This window comes from Leuresthes tenuis, unplaced genomic scaffold, assembly GCF_036924035.1.
Source record: "Leuresthes tenuis unplaced genomic scaffold, fLeuTen1.0.hap1 SCAF_2, whole genome shotgun sequence".
Classification (NCBI taxonomy): domain Eukaryota; kingdom Metazoa; phylum Chordata; class Actinopteri; order Atheriniformes; family Atherinopsidae; genus Leuresthes; species Leuresthes tenuis.
Genome location: NW_027325356.1, coordinates 14,321,625 through 14,340,991, shown reverse-complemented (window position 1 = coordinate 14,340,991; position 19,367 = coordinate 14,321,625). Strand labels below are relative to the sequence as shown.

The window sequence follows — 19,367 nt, the reverse complement described above, 5'->3', positions numbered from 1 at the left end:
CTAGTCAGACGGAAAATGACGTCATAGGGTGCGTTGGAATTGTCATGATCTAAGGATTCCAACGACACCTTGTTTTTGAAATTTGGATGAACGAGTCAAAAGTTATTTAGCTGAATGGGCTTCAAACTTTGACCCGTTGGTGGCGCTAGAGAGTTTTGAATTTGGGCACGAAATTTGTTGAATTTGCTAATGGGACTGTCCTAATTAGATGTGCCAAATTTCACAACTTTTTACCATTGCGTTAATGGGGCTGCCATAGACTTCAATTGCAGCGGAAAGTAGATCAATAATAATAATAGGAAAAACTACTAAAACAATAGGGTTCTGCAGCTTCGCTGCTAGACCCCTAAATATAGCTGCAAGCAGCGATGGCGGGGTCTAGCAGAACAGCAGGCAAGCCTGCGGCTGCTCAGGAGGGCTTCACGAGTCCACAGACCAAGTTTGGTGTTTGAGATGAACTCGTCTTCATCCAGGGATTCCAACGGTACCTCATTTGTCCAATTTGAACCAACGGCTCCAAAGCTATGAGCAAAATGCAGTTTTTGTACTTATAGCGCCCCCACTGGGTGGAAGTGCACCAGACTTCTTGGGCTTCATACAGACTTGATCATGAGTCTGTGTTAGATGTTTGATGTCAAAAGAGCAAATGGTTGCTGAGATATGGCCTCACGTCCTGTTTGGCGCGTCATTGCTGAGTTTGATTGGCTGCTACGGGCAAAAGGAAACTAAATAAAAAATTCCACATGATAGCTCTTGTGAGGCTTGGTCTGAAGATTCTATGTGTCAAGTCCCGTGGAAATCAGACAATCTGGGTGACCTGTAATGCGTTTTGAAGGTTTTTGACATAATTCAAAATGGCGGACAATCCAAGATGGTGCGAATGACGTCATAGGATTCGTTGACCTCGGCTATATCCACGGATTACAATGGTACGTCATTTATGAAATTTGGACAAAAGTGTAGAAAGATATGAGCAAAAATGCATTTTTTCGAAATATAGCGCCACCTATAGGTCAAAGGTCTCCAAAATTCATGGGCCTCTTCAAGATCGAGTTATGAATATTTGTTATGAGTTTGATGTCAAAAGATTAAATTGTTGCTGAGATATGGCCTCACGTCCTTTTTGGCGTAGTCGCCGTCAAATTTGATTGGATGTACTGGGTGAACAAAGTCGAATTTGAAGTAAAAAACGAGCAACTTTTGTGCGGATTGGTCTAAAGATACTCTGTGCCAATTTTCATGAGAATTGGTCAAAATTTGTGACCTGTGAAAATTTTTTAAGGTTTTCAACAAAATCAAAGATGGCGGAAAATCTAGTCAGACGGAAAATGACGTCATAGGGTGCGTTGGAATCGTCATGATCCAAGGATTCCAACGATACCTTGTTTTTGAAATTTGGATCAATGAGTCAAAAGTTATTTAGCTGAATGGGCTTCAAACTTTGACCCATTGGTGGCGCTAGAGAGTTTTGAATTTGGGCACGAAATTTGTAGAATTTGCTAATGGGAATGTGCTAAATAGATGTGCCAAAATTCACAACTTTTTACCATTGCGTTAATGGGGCTGCCATAGACTTCAATTGCAGCGGAAAGTAGATCAATAATAAATATAGCTGCAAGCAGCGATGGCGGGGTCTAGCAGAATAGCAGGTAAGCCTGCGGCTGCTCAGGAAGGCATCATGAGTCCATAGACCAAGTTTGGTGTTTGAGATGAACTCGTCTTCATCCAGGGATTCCAACGGTACCTCATTTGTCCAATTTGAACCAACAGCTCCAAAGCTATGAGCAAAATGCAGTTTTTCTACTTATAGCGCCCCCTCTGGGTGGAAGTGCACCAGACTTCTTGGGCTTCTTACAGACTTGATCATGAGTCTGTGTTAGATGTTTGATGTCAAAAGATCAAATGGTTGCTGAGATATGGCCTCACGTCCTGTTTGGCGCGTCATCGCTGAGTTTGATTGGCTGCTACGGGCAAACGGTAGCGAATTAAAAAATACCACTTAAAATCTCATTTAAGGCTCAGTTTGAAGATTCTATATGTCAAGTCCCGTGGAAATCAGACAATCTGGGTGACCTGTAATGCGTTTTGGAGGTTTTTGACATAATTCAAAATGGCGGCAAATCCAAGATGGCGCGAATGACGTCATAGTATTGGTTGACCTCGGATATATTCAGGGAATACAATGGTACCTCATTTGTGAAATTTGGACAAACGGGTCCAAAGATATGACCAAAAATGCATTTTTGTTAAATATAGCGCCACCTATAGGTCAAAGGTCTCCAAAATTCTTGGGCCTCTTTATGATTGAGTTATGAATATGTGTTATGAGTTTGATGTCAAAAGATTAAACTATTGCTGAGATATGGCCTCACGTCCTTTTTGGCGTAGTCGCCATCAACTTTGATTGAATGTACTGGTTGAACAAAGTCAAATTTGAAGTAAAAAACGAGCAACTTTTGTGCGGATTGGTCTAACGATACTCTGTGCCAATTTTCATGAGAATTGGTCAAAATTTGTGACCTGTGAAAATTTTTTAAGGTTTTCAACAAAATCCAAGATGGCGGAAAATCTAGTTAGACGGAAAATGACGTCATAGGGTGCGTTGGACTCGTCATCATCCAAGGATTCCAGCGATATGTTGTTTTTGAAATTTGGATCAACGAGTCAAAAGTTATTTAGCTGAATGGGCTTCAAACTTTGACATGTTGGTGGCGCTAGAGAGTTTAGAATTTGGGCACGAAATTTGTTGAATTTGCTAATGGGACTGTCCTAATTAGATGTGCCAAATTTCACAACTTTTTACCATTGCGTTAATGGGGCTGCCATAGACTTCAATTGCAGCGGAAAGTAGAAGAATAATAATAATAATAATAAGAAAAGCTACTAAAACAATAGGGTTCTGCAGCTTCGCTGCTAGACCCCTAAATATAGCTGCAAGCAGCGATGGCGGGGTCTAGCAGAACAGCATGTAAGCCTGCGGCTGCTCAGGAAGGCATCATGAGTTCATAGACCAAGTTTGGTGTTTGAGATGAACTCGTCTTCATCCAGGGATTCCAACGGTACCTCATTTGTCCAATTTGAACCAACGGCTCCAAAGTTATGAGCAAAATGCATGTTTGCTACTTATAGCGCCCCCTCTGGGTGGACGTTCACCAGACTTCTTGGGCCTCTTACAGACTTGACCATGAGTCTGTGTTAGAAGTTTGATGTCAAAAGAGCAAATGGTTGCTGAGATACGGCCTCACGTCCTGTTTGGCGCATCATCGCTGAATTAGATTGGCTGCTACGGGCAAACGGAAACGAAATAAAAATATCAACATGATAGCTCTTGTGAGGCTTGGTCTGAACATTCTATATGTCAAGTCCCGTGGAAATCAGACAATCTGGGTGACCTGTAATGCGTTTTGAAGGTTTTTGATATAATTCAAAATGGCGGACAATCCAAGATGGCGCGCATGACGTCATGAGATTGATTGTCCTCGGCTATATCCAGGGACTCCAACGGTACCTGATTTGTGATATTTGGACAAACAGGTGTAAAGTTATGAGCAAAAATGCATTTTTATTAAATATAGCGCCACCTATAGGTCAAAGATCACTAAAATTCTTAGGCCTGTTAAGGATCGAGTTATGAGTCAGTGTCATAAGTTTGATGTCAAAACACCAACCGGTTACTGAGATATGGCCTCACGTCCTTTTTGGCGTTGTCGCCGTTAACTTTGATTGGATGTAATGGGTGAACAAAGTCGAAATTGAAGTAAAAAACGAGCAACTTTTGTGCGGATTGGTCCAAAGATAATCTGTGCCAATTTTCATGAGAATTGGTCAAAATTTGTGACCTGTGAAAATTTTTTAAGGTTTTCAACAAAATCCAAGATGGCGGAAAATCTAGTTAGACGGAAAATGACGTCATAGGGTGCGTTGAAATCGTCAGGATCCAAGGATTCCAACGATACGTTGTTTTTGAAATTTGGATCAACGAGTCAAAAGTTATTTAGCTGAATGGGCTTCAAACTTTGACATGTTGGTGGCGCTAGAGAGTTTTGAATTTGGGCACGAAATTTGTTGAATTTGCTAATGGGACTGTCCTAATTAGATGTGCCAAATTTCACAACTTTTTACCATTGCGTTAATGGGGCTGCCATAGACTTCAATTGCAGCGGAAAGTAGAAGAATAATAATAATAATAATAATAATAAGAAAAACTACTAAAACAATAGGGTTCTGCAGCTTCGCTGCTAGACCCCTAATAATAATAATAAGAAAAGCTACTAAAACAATAGGGTTCTGCAGCTTCGCTGCTAGACCCCTAAATATAGCTGCAAGCAGCGATGGCGGGGTCTAGCAGAATAGCAGGTAAGCCTGCGGCTGCTCAGAAAGGCATCATGAGTCCATAGACCAAGTTTGGTGTTTGAAATGAACTCGTCTTCATCCAGGGATTCCAACGGTACCTCATTTGTCCAATTTGAACCAACGGCTCCAAAGCTATGAGCAAAATGCAGTTTTTGTACTTATAGCGCCCCCACTGGGTGGACGTTCACCAGACTTCTTGGGCTTCTTACAAACTTGATCATGAGTCTGTGTTAGAAGTTTGATGTCAAAAGAGCAAATGGTTGCTGAGATATGGCCTCACGTCCTGTTTGGCGCGTCATCGCTGAGTTTGATTGACTGCTACGGGCAAACGGTAGCAAATTAAAAAATACCATTTGAAAGCTCATGTGGGGCTCAGTCTGAAAATTCTATATGTCAAGTCCCGTGGAAATCAGACAATCTGGGTGACCTGTAATGCGTTTTGAAGGTTTTTGACATAATTCAAAATGGCGGACAATTAAAGATGGCGCACATGACGTCATAGGATTGGTTGACCTCGGATATATCCAGGGATTACAGCGGTACCTCATTTGTGAAATTTGGACAAACGGGTCCAAAGATATGAGTAAAAATGCATTTTTGCTAAATATAGCGCCACCTATAGGTCAAAGATGGCCACAATTCTTGGGCCTGTTAGGGATCGAGTTATGAGTCTGTGATATAAGTTTGATGACAATAGACCAACCGGTTGCTGAGATATGGCCTCACGTCCTTTTTGGCGTAGTCGCCGCCAAATTTGATTGGTTATTGTGGGTGAACAAAGTCGAAAATGAAAAATCCGCTTCCTAACTTTTGTGCGGATTTGTCCAAAGATACTCTGTGCTAATTTTCATGAGAATCGGTCAAAATGTGTGAACGAAGTTTCCTTTTGAAGGTTTTCAACAAAATCCAAGATGGCGGAAAATCTAGTCAGACGGAAAATGACGTCATAGGGTGCGTTGGACTCGTCATGATCCAAGGATTCCATCGATACCTTGTTTTTTAAATTTGGACTAACGAGTCAAAAGTTATTTAGCTGAATGGGCTTCAAACTTTGACATGTTGGTGGCGCTAGAGAGTTTTGAATTTGGGTTCCAAATTTGTTGAATTTGCTAATGGGACTGTCCTAAATAGATGTGCCAAATTTCACAACTTTTTACCATTGCGTTAATGGGGCTGCCATAGACTTCAATGGTGGCGGAAAGTAGAAGAATAATAATAATAAGAAAAACTACTAAAACAATAGGGTTCTGCAGCTTCGCTGCTAGACCCCTAATAATAATAATAAGAAAAGCTACTAAAACAATAGGGTTCTGCAGCTTCGCTGCTAGACCCCTAAAAAGCTACTAAAACAATAGGGTTCTGCAGCTTCGCTGCTAGACCCCTAATAAATCGACAGAATTGACCAAAGTTTATTTGTATAAATGTAACTAAAGTGTAACCAAAATGCTTAACTACTTTACAGGATAAACGTTATACCCCTCCTCACCGGAGGGGGCAGTACCGCGCACAATAACGGCCATCGCGACAAAGGAGGAAGTGCAAAGGCAAAAGTTCGAAGCTGGGCAGCTGTGCTGAAAATCTCACCGCTTGAGGGTGAAATATGTGTGAAAATCAAGAGTTTATTGATCCTTTGCAAGACAGCAAGGCTGCCTACGTACTTAGCAATGTTGCCGAAGTGGTTGAGAGAATTCTAACGTTCGTACCAACCAAATCGCTCCTTCGGATCGCGAGGTAATGGAAAGTGTTTGCATGCTAAACTGTTTACTTCAACTGTCCGTCGAATGGAAGTGAAACTGTTTCCATAAAACAGTGTTCAGGCTAAAACGGGAAGCCAGAGTGGCAACTAAACTTACTGCTGTAATGGTTACTTTGCATTATGTTAAGAGTGAGTTGTTTTTTGTGTTTTTCTTTTTTTTTGTTATTAAAGCGTTAGTAGAGAAGCTAGCTGCGCATTAAGTTGCTTCCCGGACAGCCGGTGAACCTGAATGCGTTTGTGGTTCCTCTCAGTGTGTGCAGATTGTGGAGAAACACTGCCCGCAGAGTGCTCAGGACTCAGCAGCATCTGGCCTGGGTGTCAGCCACTGGACCCTCCACCTCAGAGATCCATGCTCTCTGCAGAACCCTGACTGACGAAGTGGAGGTATTCTATTCTATTTTTGTGGGAGGATAAAAACAAAACAAGCTACGTGTAGGAGGCCACGTTAACTATTTTCTTAAAGGTAGGCACGCTTGGTGCCCGGTGAGTGGTTTACTACAGAAAAACGTATGGAAATATTTCTTCCTGTTTTCCACCAGGGAGGGAGCGAGAGTAATGTTTTCCTGAAAGTAAATGATTTCCTGAGAGTAATGATTTCCAGAAAATTATTTCAGCACAATTGTCAGTTTCTCATTTCTTACCGTATTTAAAGTTAATAGAGAATTTATAAATACTGTGTTAAGGACTTTGCATGTTTTGAATTAGTAAACATGGTATTTTATCTTTGTATTATGATTTTGTTGAGACACCATCAAACCGATATGTAGTCATGTGCTATTTGCCTCTGATTATTTCCAGAATGTGTTTCTCCTGCCTAAAACGGTTCTGGCAATGGTAGACTGTGAGGCCTTCAGTGGACAAGCTTATTGCTACAAACAGAACAAAGGTTGGTATTACCTTGGATAATGTGCTGTGTTCTTTAGACAGAAAATGTCAGAGGTGGGGACGTCGGTCATACAGTTTGATTACTGACAACGTTTCTGTTTTAGTTATTTACAAAAACACATAAAGCCTGACGTCTGGAATCTATGGAGATCACCAAACTATGGGCTTCCTCCTTTGTAATGTGGTGTCAGGTCTTTATTTGGCAGCGGCCTTCAGTTGCTCTTATTTGTTTTTTTAGATTGTGAACCGGTTTGAGTTCAGGAGCAGACAGTAAACCGTATCTCTACACGGGTCAGATCTCAGTGACCCAGTGTCAGTGGAAACTTGGAAGCCATCAAACAGCACCTGTATATTCTAACATTGACGTTCACTTCATATCTTAGAAGTTTCAAGCTCTGTCTGAGCTCGTTTTCTTCCATTCACACTTATATTGATCTTAGTTTAATCTGCTCTGATAATGTTTTCAGAATGGATCGGCCTTTTTTTTAAAAGAATCTTTGGTTTTGTCGTACTTTCAGTTTGTGAGGTTTAATAATGATTTGCACCTTGTGTGGAAGGTGTGCTGGGGGGGGGGGGGGGGAGTCTTCTCTGTTTTGCAGTCTTGAATACGTTTATGTTAGTGATGTATTTGCCTGCTTTTTCCCTTGGCTGTATATTGTGAATACCTTTTTTCTTTACTGTGAAAACAACCCTCTTGTCTTCATTTTATATTTCAGCCTTTTTATGTTTCCAACCTCACTGGTGTCTTTCAGACGGAATTAAAAAAAAAAAAAAAAAGTTAATCAGCCACTCCCTTTGTTCCTGCTCTTTCTAATGGTTTCTGTTGTTGTTTTTTTGCAATCTAAGGAGGACTTGTTTCACTTGTATTGAGAGTTCAATTGACTTTGTATTGATCCCAGACCTTTTAACTGCTTAACTAATGAAGAACGAACCAAGGAGTCGCCCACACCTGTCAGTGAAATGGTTGGAGTCAATGGTGGAATTACACAAGGCCCCCAGAATGAGATAAGCATACACATTAAAGCTGTGTTCCTTAAACGTTTTGGAAAACAGCAAATAGTAAAATGGCAAATAAAGTCAATGTCCGTCCATTTCCAAGCCAAATTGGACATTATTGTTTGGGGGTAAATACACATTTGTAATGAGAAATGTACTTGAATTATGTCACAGCACAGCAGATGGAGAAAGTCCAACATCTTTAATTTTATTGATGTGATGAATGCTTCTCACATCCTCTTTGTAATTACAGCCTTGGCTTTTTGTTGTAGTTACAAGGAAACCAGTTGATTGGATTGAATACCACTTCAGAACAAGGGACTTACTCCGAAATCCGTTCAAACTGCCAGAATGTCTTTTAATGAGTGCTCAGCAGTTGAGTAACGACAGCGCTCTGCACTGAGTGTCTGAATTTATAGTTTAGGCAAAGAGTAGAAGTTTGTCTCCTAGTTTATAGTTGGAATGGTTGTCTTATTTGCTTAAAAACACACCAGATGAGGCTGCGTTTGCGATGATGTGTTGAGTTCTTAAACCATCGTCTTCCGTACGCCTCTCATTTAATGCAAAATGGGAAACGTGGAATTGTTTATCAATTTGAAATGTTGATTTTGATATTAATCTGGCTTTTTTTAGTGCTGCTTTTAAATGCTTATTTGGAGAGTGTAGATCATAAGTTATATCTTCACTGGTGTTCCACTTTGCAAAACAATCCTGTGGTATGAAATGAATGAAGAAAAGCCAGTCTGTTGCATTTTTTTCTTTTTTAATTTGCAGTAACTAAGTATAAGCACCAAACTCTCAGCCGTACATGTTTAAAAAAGACATTTTCCCCCTCCGCTTAAATCTATAAATGCAGTTAGGAGAAGTATATACTACTCTTTGCCTTTAAAACACTGCCAGTTCTTATAGAAACATGTTTATGCTCACCAGTCACCTGAGAAAATGCTGGATTTAGGCGTTCTGTGTCTTTTGTCGCGTCACACACTAACTCTGCTGTTAAAGTTGAGGTACTGTGAGAATTACACAACCCTCTGCAGGAATGTTTGTCCTTCTTATTGATGGAGATGATTGACTTTGCAAAAAAAAATAAAAAATCGCTGAATGCTATTGCATGATGGTTTAAAATCTCATGAAAATGTTTCCCTTTTTCTTTTTCCTCTGCTGAACTGAAGCAAAAAGAAGTCGCCACTGTCCGGATACCGTTGAAGAACTGAACGTGCTTTTCCCCAAAGGCTGTGACGTCATCGGCATTGCGTCACCAGGCATAGTCTGTAAGTGTTCCTCTTTTGTTTTGGTTTCGCTAAGATGTCTGAATTTATGACAGGAAAAAGTACGTTTTCTACATTTTGGGGAACAAAACATTTTGTTGCTTGATAAAGGACAGATTCAATATCATGTTATTGTTTCTTCAACAGACATAGTAATGAATGCTTGGGGTAATTTAGAAATGGTGTCCCCCCAGCATTGCAAAACCCCCCCCTCACCCAAATTGATTGCTGTTCTGCTCCACTGCAAAACTTGTTGACTGTACAAAAGTGTGGCCTTACTCTGTTTATCTACTGGATTACATTGCTCTGAAAGTGAAAACTTTTTCTAACTCGTGTAAGAGAACTCGTTCACCTCGCAGTAGAGGGAACTACACATTAATCCCCTGTGCTGCTGCCTACTCAGAAAGCGCCTCTGGTGGCTGGCATCACTGGTTGATAGATTGCCTCGTGGTCCTGGTGCTGTGCTCCCCATTTCTCCTTGTAATCACAACCCACCAGAGAATTGACTCTCCATCAGCCATGTTCCCTTTCTGCAGGATGATGGCCGATCAGGCTCTCATCATCTGTCAGGTTTAATGGCTGCATCGGCTGTTTTTGTTAACACTCGCATTTGTGATTATGGCAGCCGGGGGTCACCACAGGGTTACCACGCAGAATAAATTCAGTTAAATTAAAACTTTAACCGTTCCGTCTGTAGCAGGGGGAGCTCGTCCATTTAAACAGATGCAGAGCTGCCTGATTTAAAGAAAGAAAGAAAGAAAAACATTGATTATATGGCATTTATCTGTTGCATCAAATGATTGATTACTTGCATTCGTGCAGTGTATTGCATACTCAGCTGCTCCCATTTGCTAAACTTAGAATGACGTCCTGTTCATCAAATCTGTGCCTCGCAGCTTGATATATTTCAGCAGGTGTGATCTGACTTTTTATCCCAGCTTTGAGGCCTTACTTTCCCAGTTTGTGTCACTTGTACACTACCACAGCCTATCAGTGATGCTTTTTGGTAAACATGTTGTACACCTGGATGAAAAAGATGGATTACAGAAGCTCTACATTTCTTTTTAGTCATAATGAATAGCATTATCAGGCACACAGAAAGGGATGGGGACTAATGACAGCGATAACATTTGCCTGATTTTTGAGTGATAAGTTGTTTTTTTTGTTTATTTTTTCCCAACAATGTCTAAATTCAGTTGCACATTAGCCCTTTGGCTCAGTCAAGCCCTCAAACTAAATCTAATAAAAGCGTAGGAGCAGAGAATGAGGCTGCCTTATGATCTGCTTATTTATGGCAGTGCTGCCTGATGTTTTCTCATTTGCATTGCAGCATATCCATCTCCTAAAGTGAGAGTGCCTGTTATTATGTCATTAATTCACGCTTGTGAAATCACATGGTGAGCCTTCCTTTTCTTTTAATGGAACACATTTGTTCTTTCCTAATAAAGTTATTGAGTGGCTGATTATGTGAAAGCAATTCTCACCACAGCTACGATCACCAGTTTGTGATGGTGAATCCTCTGCAAATGTACCTCAAGATGCCATTCTTCTAATGGAGAATGACCACATCTAAGCCAAGATAAAGTTCCCCCTGCTTCACACTTGAAATGCTACAAAGAAATATGTTCATAATTTTTTTTTTTGCTTGTTACTCTCACCGATAATTTAAGGAATCACTGAATAAATATGAACCTGTAAGCTCTGCTCTGGTTTTTGCTTTAAAGCAGCAGTTTCCTTTTGTGTCCCTTCTCTTAGCTGATCTTTCCTTGCTTGTTAATTTACACGAGAGCTTTACTGTGAGGATCTCATCATTTACCACAGCTGCTCATACTCTTTGAGAATTAAAAAATTTGACTGGGATTAGAACATATTTTGACCAGTGAGGAATTTCGGGGACTGCGTACTGTGTAACATATTGTTTCATGCCTCTTTGCGTTTGGCTCTCTGCACAGTGACCCCTACTGGCTCTTGCTCCAGCCCTCCCCAGGAGCACCAGGAGGGGGAGGCTGGCTTTGCGGTCATGTTTCCTAGCACTGAAGGTGTCTGCATCAAGCCCTTTCACTTTTGTAAGAAGACCATCTCTCCTACAGCCCTGAAAGAAGCAGGTGAGTGCAGGCTTAAAAGTTATTCAGTAGTCTAAACTGAGAAATTGTAAACCTTTGTAACATCCTCCATGGCTTGTTGCTATATTACACCTTTATTTGGTGTACTTTCTCTCCAGGACTAGTTGACAACCCAGAGCTGCGAGTAGTGCTGTTGTTTGTCTATGAGGCGTATAAATCTGGGGGAGCACGGTTCCTCAAACAGATTCTGGAGCCGCTGGCCAAGACCAAGGCTCTAATCGCAGGAGGGCTGGTAGAAAGTGTCTTTTCTCCTCCCAGACACTGGTGAGTTAAAATTCTTTGTGTGCAAACATGTGCAGAATGTATAGTAGAAATGCATGAAGCAAAAACGTGACATAGTATTGAGAGGTTTTCTTAAACGTATTTCTACCCCGATCTGACCCTGTGGTGGTCCTTTAAATGGTACATCGCAGAGTCATGTGGAAAAGTGGGAAATGTAATTGGCCTCCAACATCCAGGGAAACTCCATTCACACACAGCACCAGAGAACATATCTGCCAATGCTGCTCAAAAGTCATTCCAAAGTTTGCCATCTGTATTTCTTCACCATTCGTCCCCTTTGTGTTGCGGATTCATAGCTTCATAATTCTCACTGCACAATAGTACTTACACTTTCCATCATTTTTCACACTGTAGCTGTGGCCAGGGAGCGTATGGCGTGGTGGGCCTGGCTCTGAGTGGCCCCAAAGTGCAGGGGGCGTCGGTGCTATTGGATCAAGACGTCAGCACTGCAAAGGCAGCTGAAACCACCATCCGACGGCTAAAAGCGGCCAAAATTCCTGAGAAAAACACCCTGGCATTTATGTTTGCCTGTGTGGGGAGAGGCCGGAACTTCTACAACAACCAGGCCAACGTAGAAGCAGATGCTTTTCGCAAGGTGTTCCCCGATATGCCGCTATTTGGCCTTTTCGGCAACGGGGAGATCGGCTGCGACCGCATCATTAAAGATGACTACACACTGTGCGACAGCGACACGGACAACCTGGAGCATGCATACACTACCGTCATGACCCTGGTCCACCTAGGCTGACAATGTGGCAGTAACAATTAACAAACGGGATAAAAGACAAACTATCATGCTCTTGTTTGTAGCAACAAACATTTTGTACACAGTGTTACAGCCGAGTATTGCTGTCTCCATTGATACTAACAAAGCAGGAAAATGATCCTTTTAGCCATAAATGGCAACAATTGGGAGATCTCACCCTTTGGAGGCTGTACGAGCACAGGTCTATATTAAATTAAAACAAGTGAGCCTCACACAGTTCAGATAAAAAAGTAATTTTGTTTTTGTATATGTTTGTATAAACTTTTCCCAAATTTCACACATTAAAGGCATATCTCACCCGCGGACCCCAATCTTACGGTCCGTTTGCTTTGCAGGTATGTGCAGTACACAAGGTTGTGTTTCTCAAGCTAGTATCATAGTTATTGATTCAGCAATGGCACTTTTTTATTCATGTAAGGAAAAGAAATGTGGCACACGCCCCCCCACCCCACCCCCCCAAAAAAATAAAAAAATCAGGGTAAACTTTTGCAGATTTTACACATTTGTGCTACCAATGGCAAAATACAACTTCACCCATTACCTACCATTACCAAAGTGTGTGCAATAAATCACCTTTATTGGTCACATGTCAGGTCACATCTACTACGACCTACTTCCAGGTGTTGATGGTTGGGTTCATTCCTCACATCATCTCCTCGGCTTCTGTAGCTTAGGAAAAACTCCTCCTTTAACAGGAAAGAGATCTGGACAGAACTGTTGCCCCTGTGTCTTTGAAAGTGATGCTGGCAGACGGAGGTTGGAAACAACTCTGTAGATGTCCAGGGTTGGGTGTGTTAATTATATGTAGGGTCGTTACATGTTAAATAAATTGCTTTTTTAGTGTCTTCTTATGGCAAGTAGTTTCAGATTTAAAAATCTGTCAGCTTTTCACCTTCTGACCTCTGAAAAATCTAGTGAGTGCTGTACGTTTATGTTCTGACTTTTTTTCCCCCCAGAAATCCCTGACATTCGATTGCAGGCGTATTTCCTGACTAAGAGGAATGTCCCGATGTTTTAATGGTGAAATTTCCCCTTTGTAGGTCAGGTAACTGATGTGATGTTGAAAATTGCTGAAGTTAAGTGGAGCTTTTTTTTTTTTTTTTGTAAAAAAGTTGCAGTGATGATTGTTGCAAGAATGGAAGACTGTAAAGGGTCCAATATTTAACTTTTAAAAAGTTTCCATAGAACTCTGGTGGCAGTAGTATCTCGCTTCTTTGTATTGTAATGTATTCATTTCCCGGTAATAGTGTTTAAAGATTAAGTGGACAGTTAGGCTAATCAAAGTAAGGTTGTTTTGTTGTTGTTGCACTTTTCTACATGTGCCAAATTGTCTCTGTTCTGCTAAACTCCTCAATAAACTACGGTCAAGCATGTGCTTGTTTTTTCTTCTTCATCCTTCTTCGGCCTCTGAGCACACTGGGCGTCAGGTAGCCTTCCACGGTTGTAACTGCAGGCCTACTACAAGTTAATTCAAATCACCACTTTTCTTGATTTCACGCATACCGTGAAATGTGCGCCTCAGCCTATTACATCTCTGGCACCCCGCGTCCAGGCGTGTTTCAATAAAGAAAGACACGCTTCAGATTGATTGATGTGCGCTTTAACCATCGACTGGCTAATCCCGATGAATGACAAACGGTTAAGCCAATTGCTGTAAAGGCACTTTATATACCCATAGTATCATTATTTTGGGCAAGCAGGGGGAAAAATGCTCATGACATCGAGGAAGGACCGACCAGGCATAAAGCTAATAACATCTGTGCCGATAATCCGATCTCAAATTGGCCTCAACCGCGAATTGAACAAATTTACTCACAGGCTTTCCTTTTTGCCCACCCACACACACATACACACGCACACGTCCACTCCACGACCAACATTTTTATGTCGTGACCGGGGCGATGCAAATGTCACACGACTCATTGGCTACTGTCAGTCTCCGGCACGAAAACGTCAATGTTTTGGTTGCCTTTGGATGAAATTCGCTGCGTGTTGTCCGCCTGCTGCCGTGGAGGCGGATCGTTAGACAGCCGAGGCTTAGTCAGGCTCGTTTCAGCACCTGGACAGCTCCCCTCGCAGGGTTCCCCGCTGAGCACGCCGGGGAAACCCTCAGCCGGGGAGCGGGACCTGGGTCTGCATCTGGATCAACACCCTCCTCCCCCTCTACGATTTCATCCAGGAGGGCCGTTATTCAATCGCTGCCATAGCACTTAGGGGCTAATATGGTCTTGTCGAGAGACGATGCTTCTTGCATTTGAACCACAGCATCTCGTAGGTTTCGCACTGAAATCCGTGCAGCGCAAGGGAGCAGGGGAAGCGGCGGTGTCGCTCATTCAATGCAAAAGTGCTAAGGATTGCTGCAGCCTACACACACTGCGAGCCCGCTGCTGCTTCACTTACTCTGATCTCCACCGAGGGCGACATTACTACCGGCACGAGGGCAACGAGAGGCACGGTTACCCGTTAACAATGTAAATCTCACACAGGTAAGTCCTTTGCTCCGTGTAGAAAATAAATTGATGTACAGAGAGTGGCTCTTGGTTGTTGAAATCACAGCCATCATTCAGTTTCTCTGATAGCTGCAAGTAACTTGGTGTAGTTTTATCAGAGGAGCTATTATTACCAATGGATGGAGCGTGGGAAGTCTGAAATACACCCAACTCTGCGGAGTACCAAATGTTTGAGAACTGTATGCAGCCTTTCACAGAAGTTATTTCATTTGGGGAGGGAGTTACAAAAGACTAACATTGTTTCTATAGCATGTCCGTCTGTGCTGTCCCTTGTTAATAATTTAATTTGACTGAAACTTTTTGTTTTTTAAATATAATGTGTAACTTGCACCAAGCTACAAATAGGAGACCTATAGCACTATATATATATATATATATATATATATATATATATATATATATATATATATGTGTACGTGACAAAATAATTCTGCAAAGCTTCTTGATCAAATGTCTCTTAAACTGGACATGGTTACCCTTACGCTTAAAAAAAAAAAGAATGTGTTGCTAAAAATCCTCTTAAGTGATTAGATCACTCTAAAATGTGTTAAACAAAAAGAGAATTAATTATTTTTTTTTGGAGGAATTAAAGAATGAAACAAAGAGGACTGCTTTAATTTCAGCATTGTATGCCTAATAATCTGGTGAATGAGTGGATTTGTTCCACTGGGAGGATTCCTGCTTTACGAGTTATGTGCGGTGTTACTGGCTGTTTTCTCCCCAGGTACAACATGAAAGCCTCGTCTCTCAGGTGGGAAGGTGAACTGTAGCTCTAAAACAGGCAGAAGCGAGTGGAAACCTTGTGACAAACACCACCACTATAGTGCTCTGCTCTCTATCATCTATATCATGGCCAATGCTGAGTAAGTATAGTGTACACACCGTGTTTACTACTGATCTCGACACTTTCCCTCCCTCGCTGACAGTTTGACTTTCAAACTGGATTCAAATCTCAGTTTCTGTTTGTTTCATCACATATGGAAAGAAGAATATTGTAGAAATGTATTGTCAAATGCCAGAACTTCAGAGTCAGTCACAGAAATCATGGAAGAGGAGCATTGTCTGTAGAATAAAAAAAAAAATACTTTCCTTTTCCTTCAAGCTGCAACTTTTTTCTCTCTCTCGTTTTTTTTTCTCCACATCAGTCACTTAATCTTTCCTCTGTCCTTGTTTACCAGGTTAACATGACTCTATTAGTACAACAATGACCTTTTATTCGGTCAGACACTAATCCCATTGAGGAGTTGCCGATGCTCGTCACTCTGAATGAACATGCACATGCCAGGATGAAGATTCATGCAAAGACACCTGCACAGCACTGACCAACAAGCACCGACTCTGTAGTCATAAACACTGATCACTATGTTAATTATCAATGCAAAGGATTCACTATATTCATCATTATTATTGTCATTGGCCATTAGAAATCAGTAATACTTTTATTTATTATCAGTTTCCACATCCAGCTTTATCTTTGAATCTTTACTCTCTAAGTTGTACACTGTGAACAAACAGCTGATGCATTACTGAGGGAACATCTTGCTTTTTTTGTGTGTTTGAACGTATGAGGGGGGGTTGATGACACTGCAAACCATTATTCTTTGTCAGCTCATGATTCTGCTGGCGTAGTATGACTCCGTAATTTGTCTCGTTTTAACTAGCTGCATTTATTCTCTTGACCTAGATGGATGGCCCCAAATCATTTCTTCATTTGGGCCTTTATGAGAATATACCAGTTCCGCTCATTGCTCCATACAAAGCTCTGCTCGATTGCAGCGCGACATCATGCCTAAAATGGATGCCTATGGTTTGCATTGCACATAAAAGGAAAAAACACTTGTGATGAGGATCGATCAAGCCATGAAGATGCAGTTTAAAGACGTATTTATAATTTAATTCCTGTTGTATCATCTGAATAGCAAAATAGGTAGAAATTGAGGCACTGCTTAATTCTGTGCCTTGTTAAATCGACTTCTTATTTTCAGTCGTAAAAGAAAAATGAAAAGCTTTCACATAAGTAAAAGTGAAATATTTCTGTCAAAATCATGCTTTTTCTCCCAACAAAATAAGTTAACTTCTTTTTGTGATGCATCAACAAGCAAGCTGTATTTTTTTGTTTGTTTTAGGTGCAGCTAGTTGTAAACACCTTAACACTTTTGGATTCTTCGGTTCCTTGATTTCCTTAGGCAACCCTCCAATGGGTCACAAGATGAAAATTAGGGGTTGTGAGATGATTGATGGAAAAGGAAGGTAGATAAAACTACACTCAGATCTGAAAAGTCGCCGGTCCTTGTATCTGTTAGAGAGATGTGTTTGGGAAAGCATTTTCATTTGAAACATCATAGAGGACAACAACTTAGAAGATGAAAACAAAAATCATGTTCAGAATTTCAGCTTGATCTACGTAGCCTAGCTTGACTTTTACCTGCAGCTTTTAATTGCATGCGCAGCCTAACTTGAGTTTTAGAGAGAAATGTACTCATGTTGAAGCTGAAGACTTTAACTTCATGGGGATAAAGAATACAGAAAAAATGTTTGACTCTTCATGGGAGCTGGACATCACCATTCATCTTGTTCTCTATGTTGCTGATTATTGTTTTTTTTTTTTTAATGCAATGCTACTGAAAGTTTGGACAGTTTGAGTTTTCTGCCTTCAGGAAGAAAATTCTGTCTAGTCCAACATTCTGATGCCACGAGGGTTATGTCTGCTCAGAAGACAGAATTTCTTTTTTATGCTGCATTTCACAAGTCTTCCACCTCAGTGTGCCCATATGAGTCTTGTGAATGTGTCATATGATTAATGACATACTTCTCTTTACTGCACATGGTACAATGAGGTCTTAGATGAGTTAACAGCTATAAAGCCACACACTTGTCATTCACATGAATTCAGATGCTACACGAACACCTAACAATTCCATGTGTGTTAGCCTGTGGTGTCCCTCATATTTGCTCAATGCAAAAAAGTCAGTTAATTTGAAACAACTGCACAAAGTCAAAGAATACAAGATTACAGAGGACTGTCTTTTACGTCAGTAAGTCTTTGAGGGCCCATTTCCCTTATGTTTCTTTCAAAATTATAACAATCTATTAATTGATACTAAAAAGGTGTAAAAGGGTCCATGGACCTTTCCATTCTGAGGAAGACATCTGCTGTCTTAGTCCTGCTCCACAAGGTTCTCTGTGTCTCCTGTGTCTTCTGCTGCTTGAATCTGTAAAGGTCAGATAAGAGAGTGGTCACACCAGGGCCAGAACAGCCCATTGTGCTGTCTGCCAGTTCATTATAGGTTAATCTGTAATTTTATTAATGAGCTAATGTGCTTAGCAGACTTCATTAATATCCACCAGCTAGAAATAATGCAAGTTTCTCTAAAGTTGAATTGGCTTTTCATAGAAAGTACCTGAGGCTGTTCTCAAACTGTGACAGGTGCGACAATATTAATTATGTTCAACACCAAGTTTTCAAGTCCATATCACATTTGACATGACTCAGCAGCAAAGATGGTTCAAAGTTACGCCTTAACTTTCTTGGAGGGGAAGAGGAAGATGTGTCGGTCATGGTGTCACAACAGAAACTCTGTTAAGTTTGCAATTAATGCACTCATGAAACATGGCAACAATTCAATTCAATTCAAAACATGAATTACATTTCACCATTTATTCAAACATTGCGTCTTTTTCTAGGATAGAAGTTAGGAAAGTTTGCAGTGGGCTTTTCCAGACTCACATGAGATGATGAGTCTGGAACACTAACACACTGCGATATCTAGCTTCTGCAGGGTTCTCCTCGGCAGCTGGTGGGAACAGCGAGCATCTGCTTTGTCTTTAGTGTTTAGGCGAAGTTTGAGATGTGTTTTAGATCCTTCGTTGCACCATAAAAGCCTCATCTTACATGTGTGTGTAGACAGCTAAAGCTTTTGACAGAGCGGTATGTGGTTCTGAATTAAATGTGCCTGCATCTAAAGACATTTTCTCTACTCTCCCAGAAAGTGTCGGACTTAGCTGCTGTCGGACTTTTAGGGAGGAGGCAATAGGCTGCAGAACAAATAATGTCTCACAGTGTTTTCTTCTCATTTTGTTGATGATGCATTTTTATACCACAAACCAACACACTAAAAACCATGTCAGATTTTTAAATCACATTTCCATTGCATGCCAACAATACAAGTCGAAAACATTACACCGTATATGGACATGTAACATCTTATAACTTATGTAGCTAAACAGAGCAACACTGCTAATACAATGTATCTTTAACTTAATCATATTGATTATGAAAAATAATGCAAGTGAAATAAAGTCACAGTATTGAAACCACGCATGTCACTCTACCACCATGTTACCAAATACAATGTGCAATATCTTAACGCTCGCTGTGATTGCAATAGCATACCTGTTAAGTGTATTAACATTCCAGTATTCTGCTGA

The 19,367-nt window shown here is 40.9% G+C and overlaps 2 protein-coding genes across 3 annotated transcripts in view; both read left to right on the top strand.

Annotated features, from left to right (window-relative positions):
- Positions 1–5,870: 5,870 nt before the first annotated feature.
- fbxo22 (F-box protein 22) lies at positions 5,871–13,802 on the top strand. The gene is made up of 7 exons (XM_072380288.1): positions 5,871–6,084; positions 6,361–6,493; positions 6,908–6,995; positions 9,163–9,261; positions 11,211–11,363; positions 11,480–11,645; positions 12,018–13,802. Exons 1-7 carry the CDS (start codon positions 5,954–5,956, stop codon positions 12,409–12,411), a joined length of 1,164 nt encoding a protein of 387 aa, XP_072236389.1. The 5' UTR covers positions 5,871–5,953; the 3' UTR covers positions 12,412–13,802.
- Positions 13,803–13,972: 170 nt separating this feature from the next.
- The window catches only part of LOC140301699 (transmembrane protein 266-like), a 44,446-nt gene continuing 39,051 nt past the window's right edge, over positions 13,973–19,367 (top strand). The window contains exons 1-2 of one of the 2 annotated variants that reach the window (XM_072380287.1): positions 13,973–14,915; positions 15,664–15,802. In XM_072380287.1, coding sequence (XP_072236388.1) covers positions 15,789–15,802 — 14 coding nt within the window. In that variant the 5' untranslated portion in view covers positions 13,973–14,915; positions 15,664–15,788. The remainder of the gene's footprint in view (positions 14,916–15,663; positions 15,803–19,367) is intronic. The other variant, XM_072380286.1, reaches the window with a different exon arrangement.

Coding starts and splice junctions, on each gene's coding strand:
- fbxo22 (XM_072380288.1), top strand. CDS start 5,954: ATGTGTGAAAATCAAGAGTTTATTGATCCTTTGCAAGACAGCAAGGCT. Junction 6,494..6,907: donor CCCTGACTGACGAAGTGGAG/GTATTCTATTCT, acceptor GATTATTTCCAG/AATGTGTTTCTCCTGCCTAA. Junction 11,646..12,017: donor TTTTCTCCTCCCAGACACTG/GTGAGTTAAAAT, acceptor TTCACACTGTAG/CTGTGGCCAGGGAGCGTATG.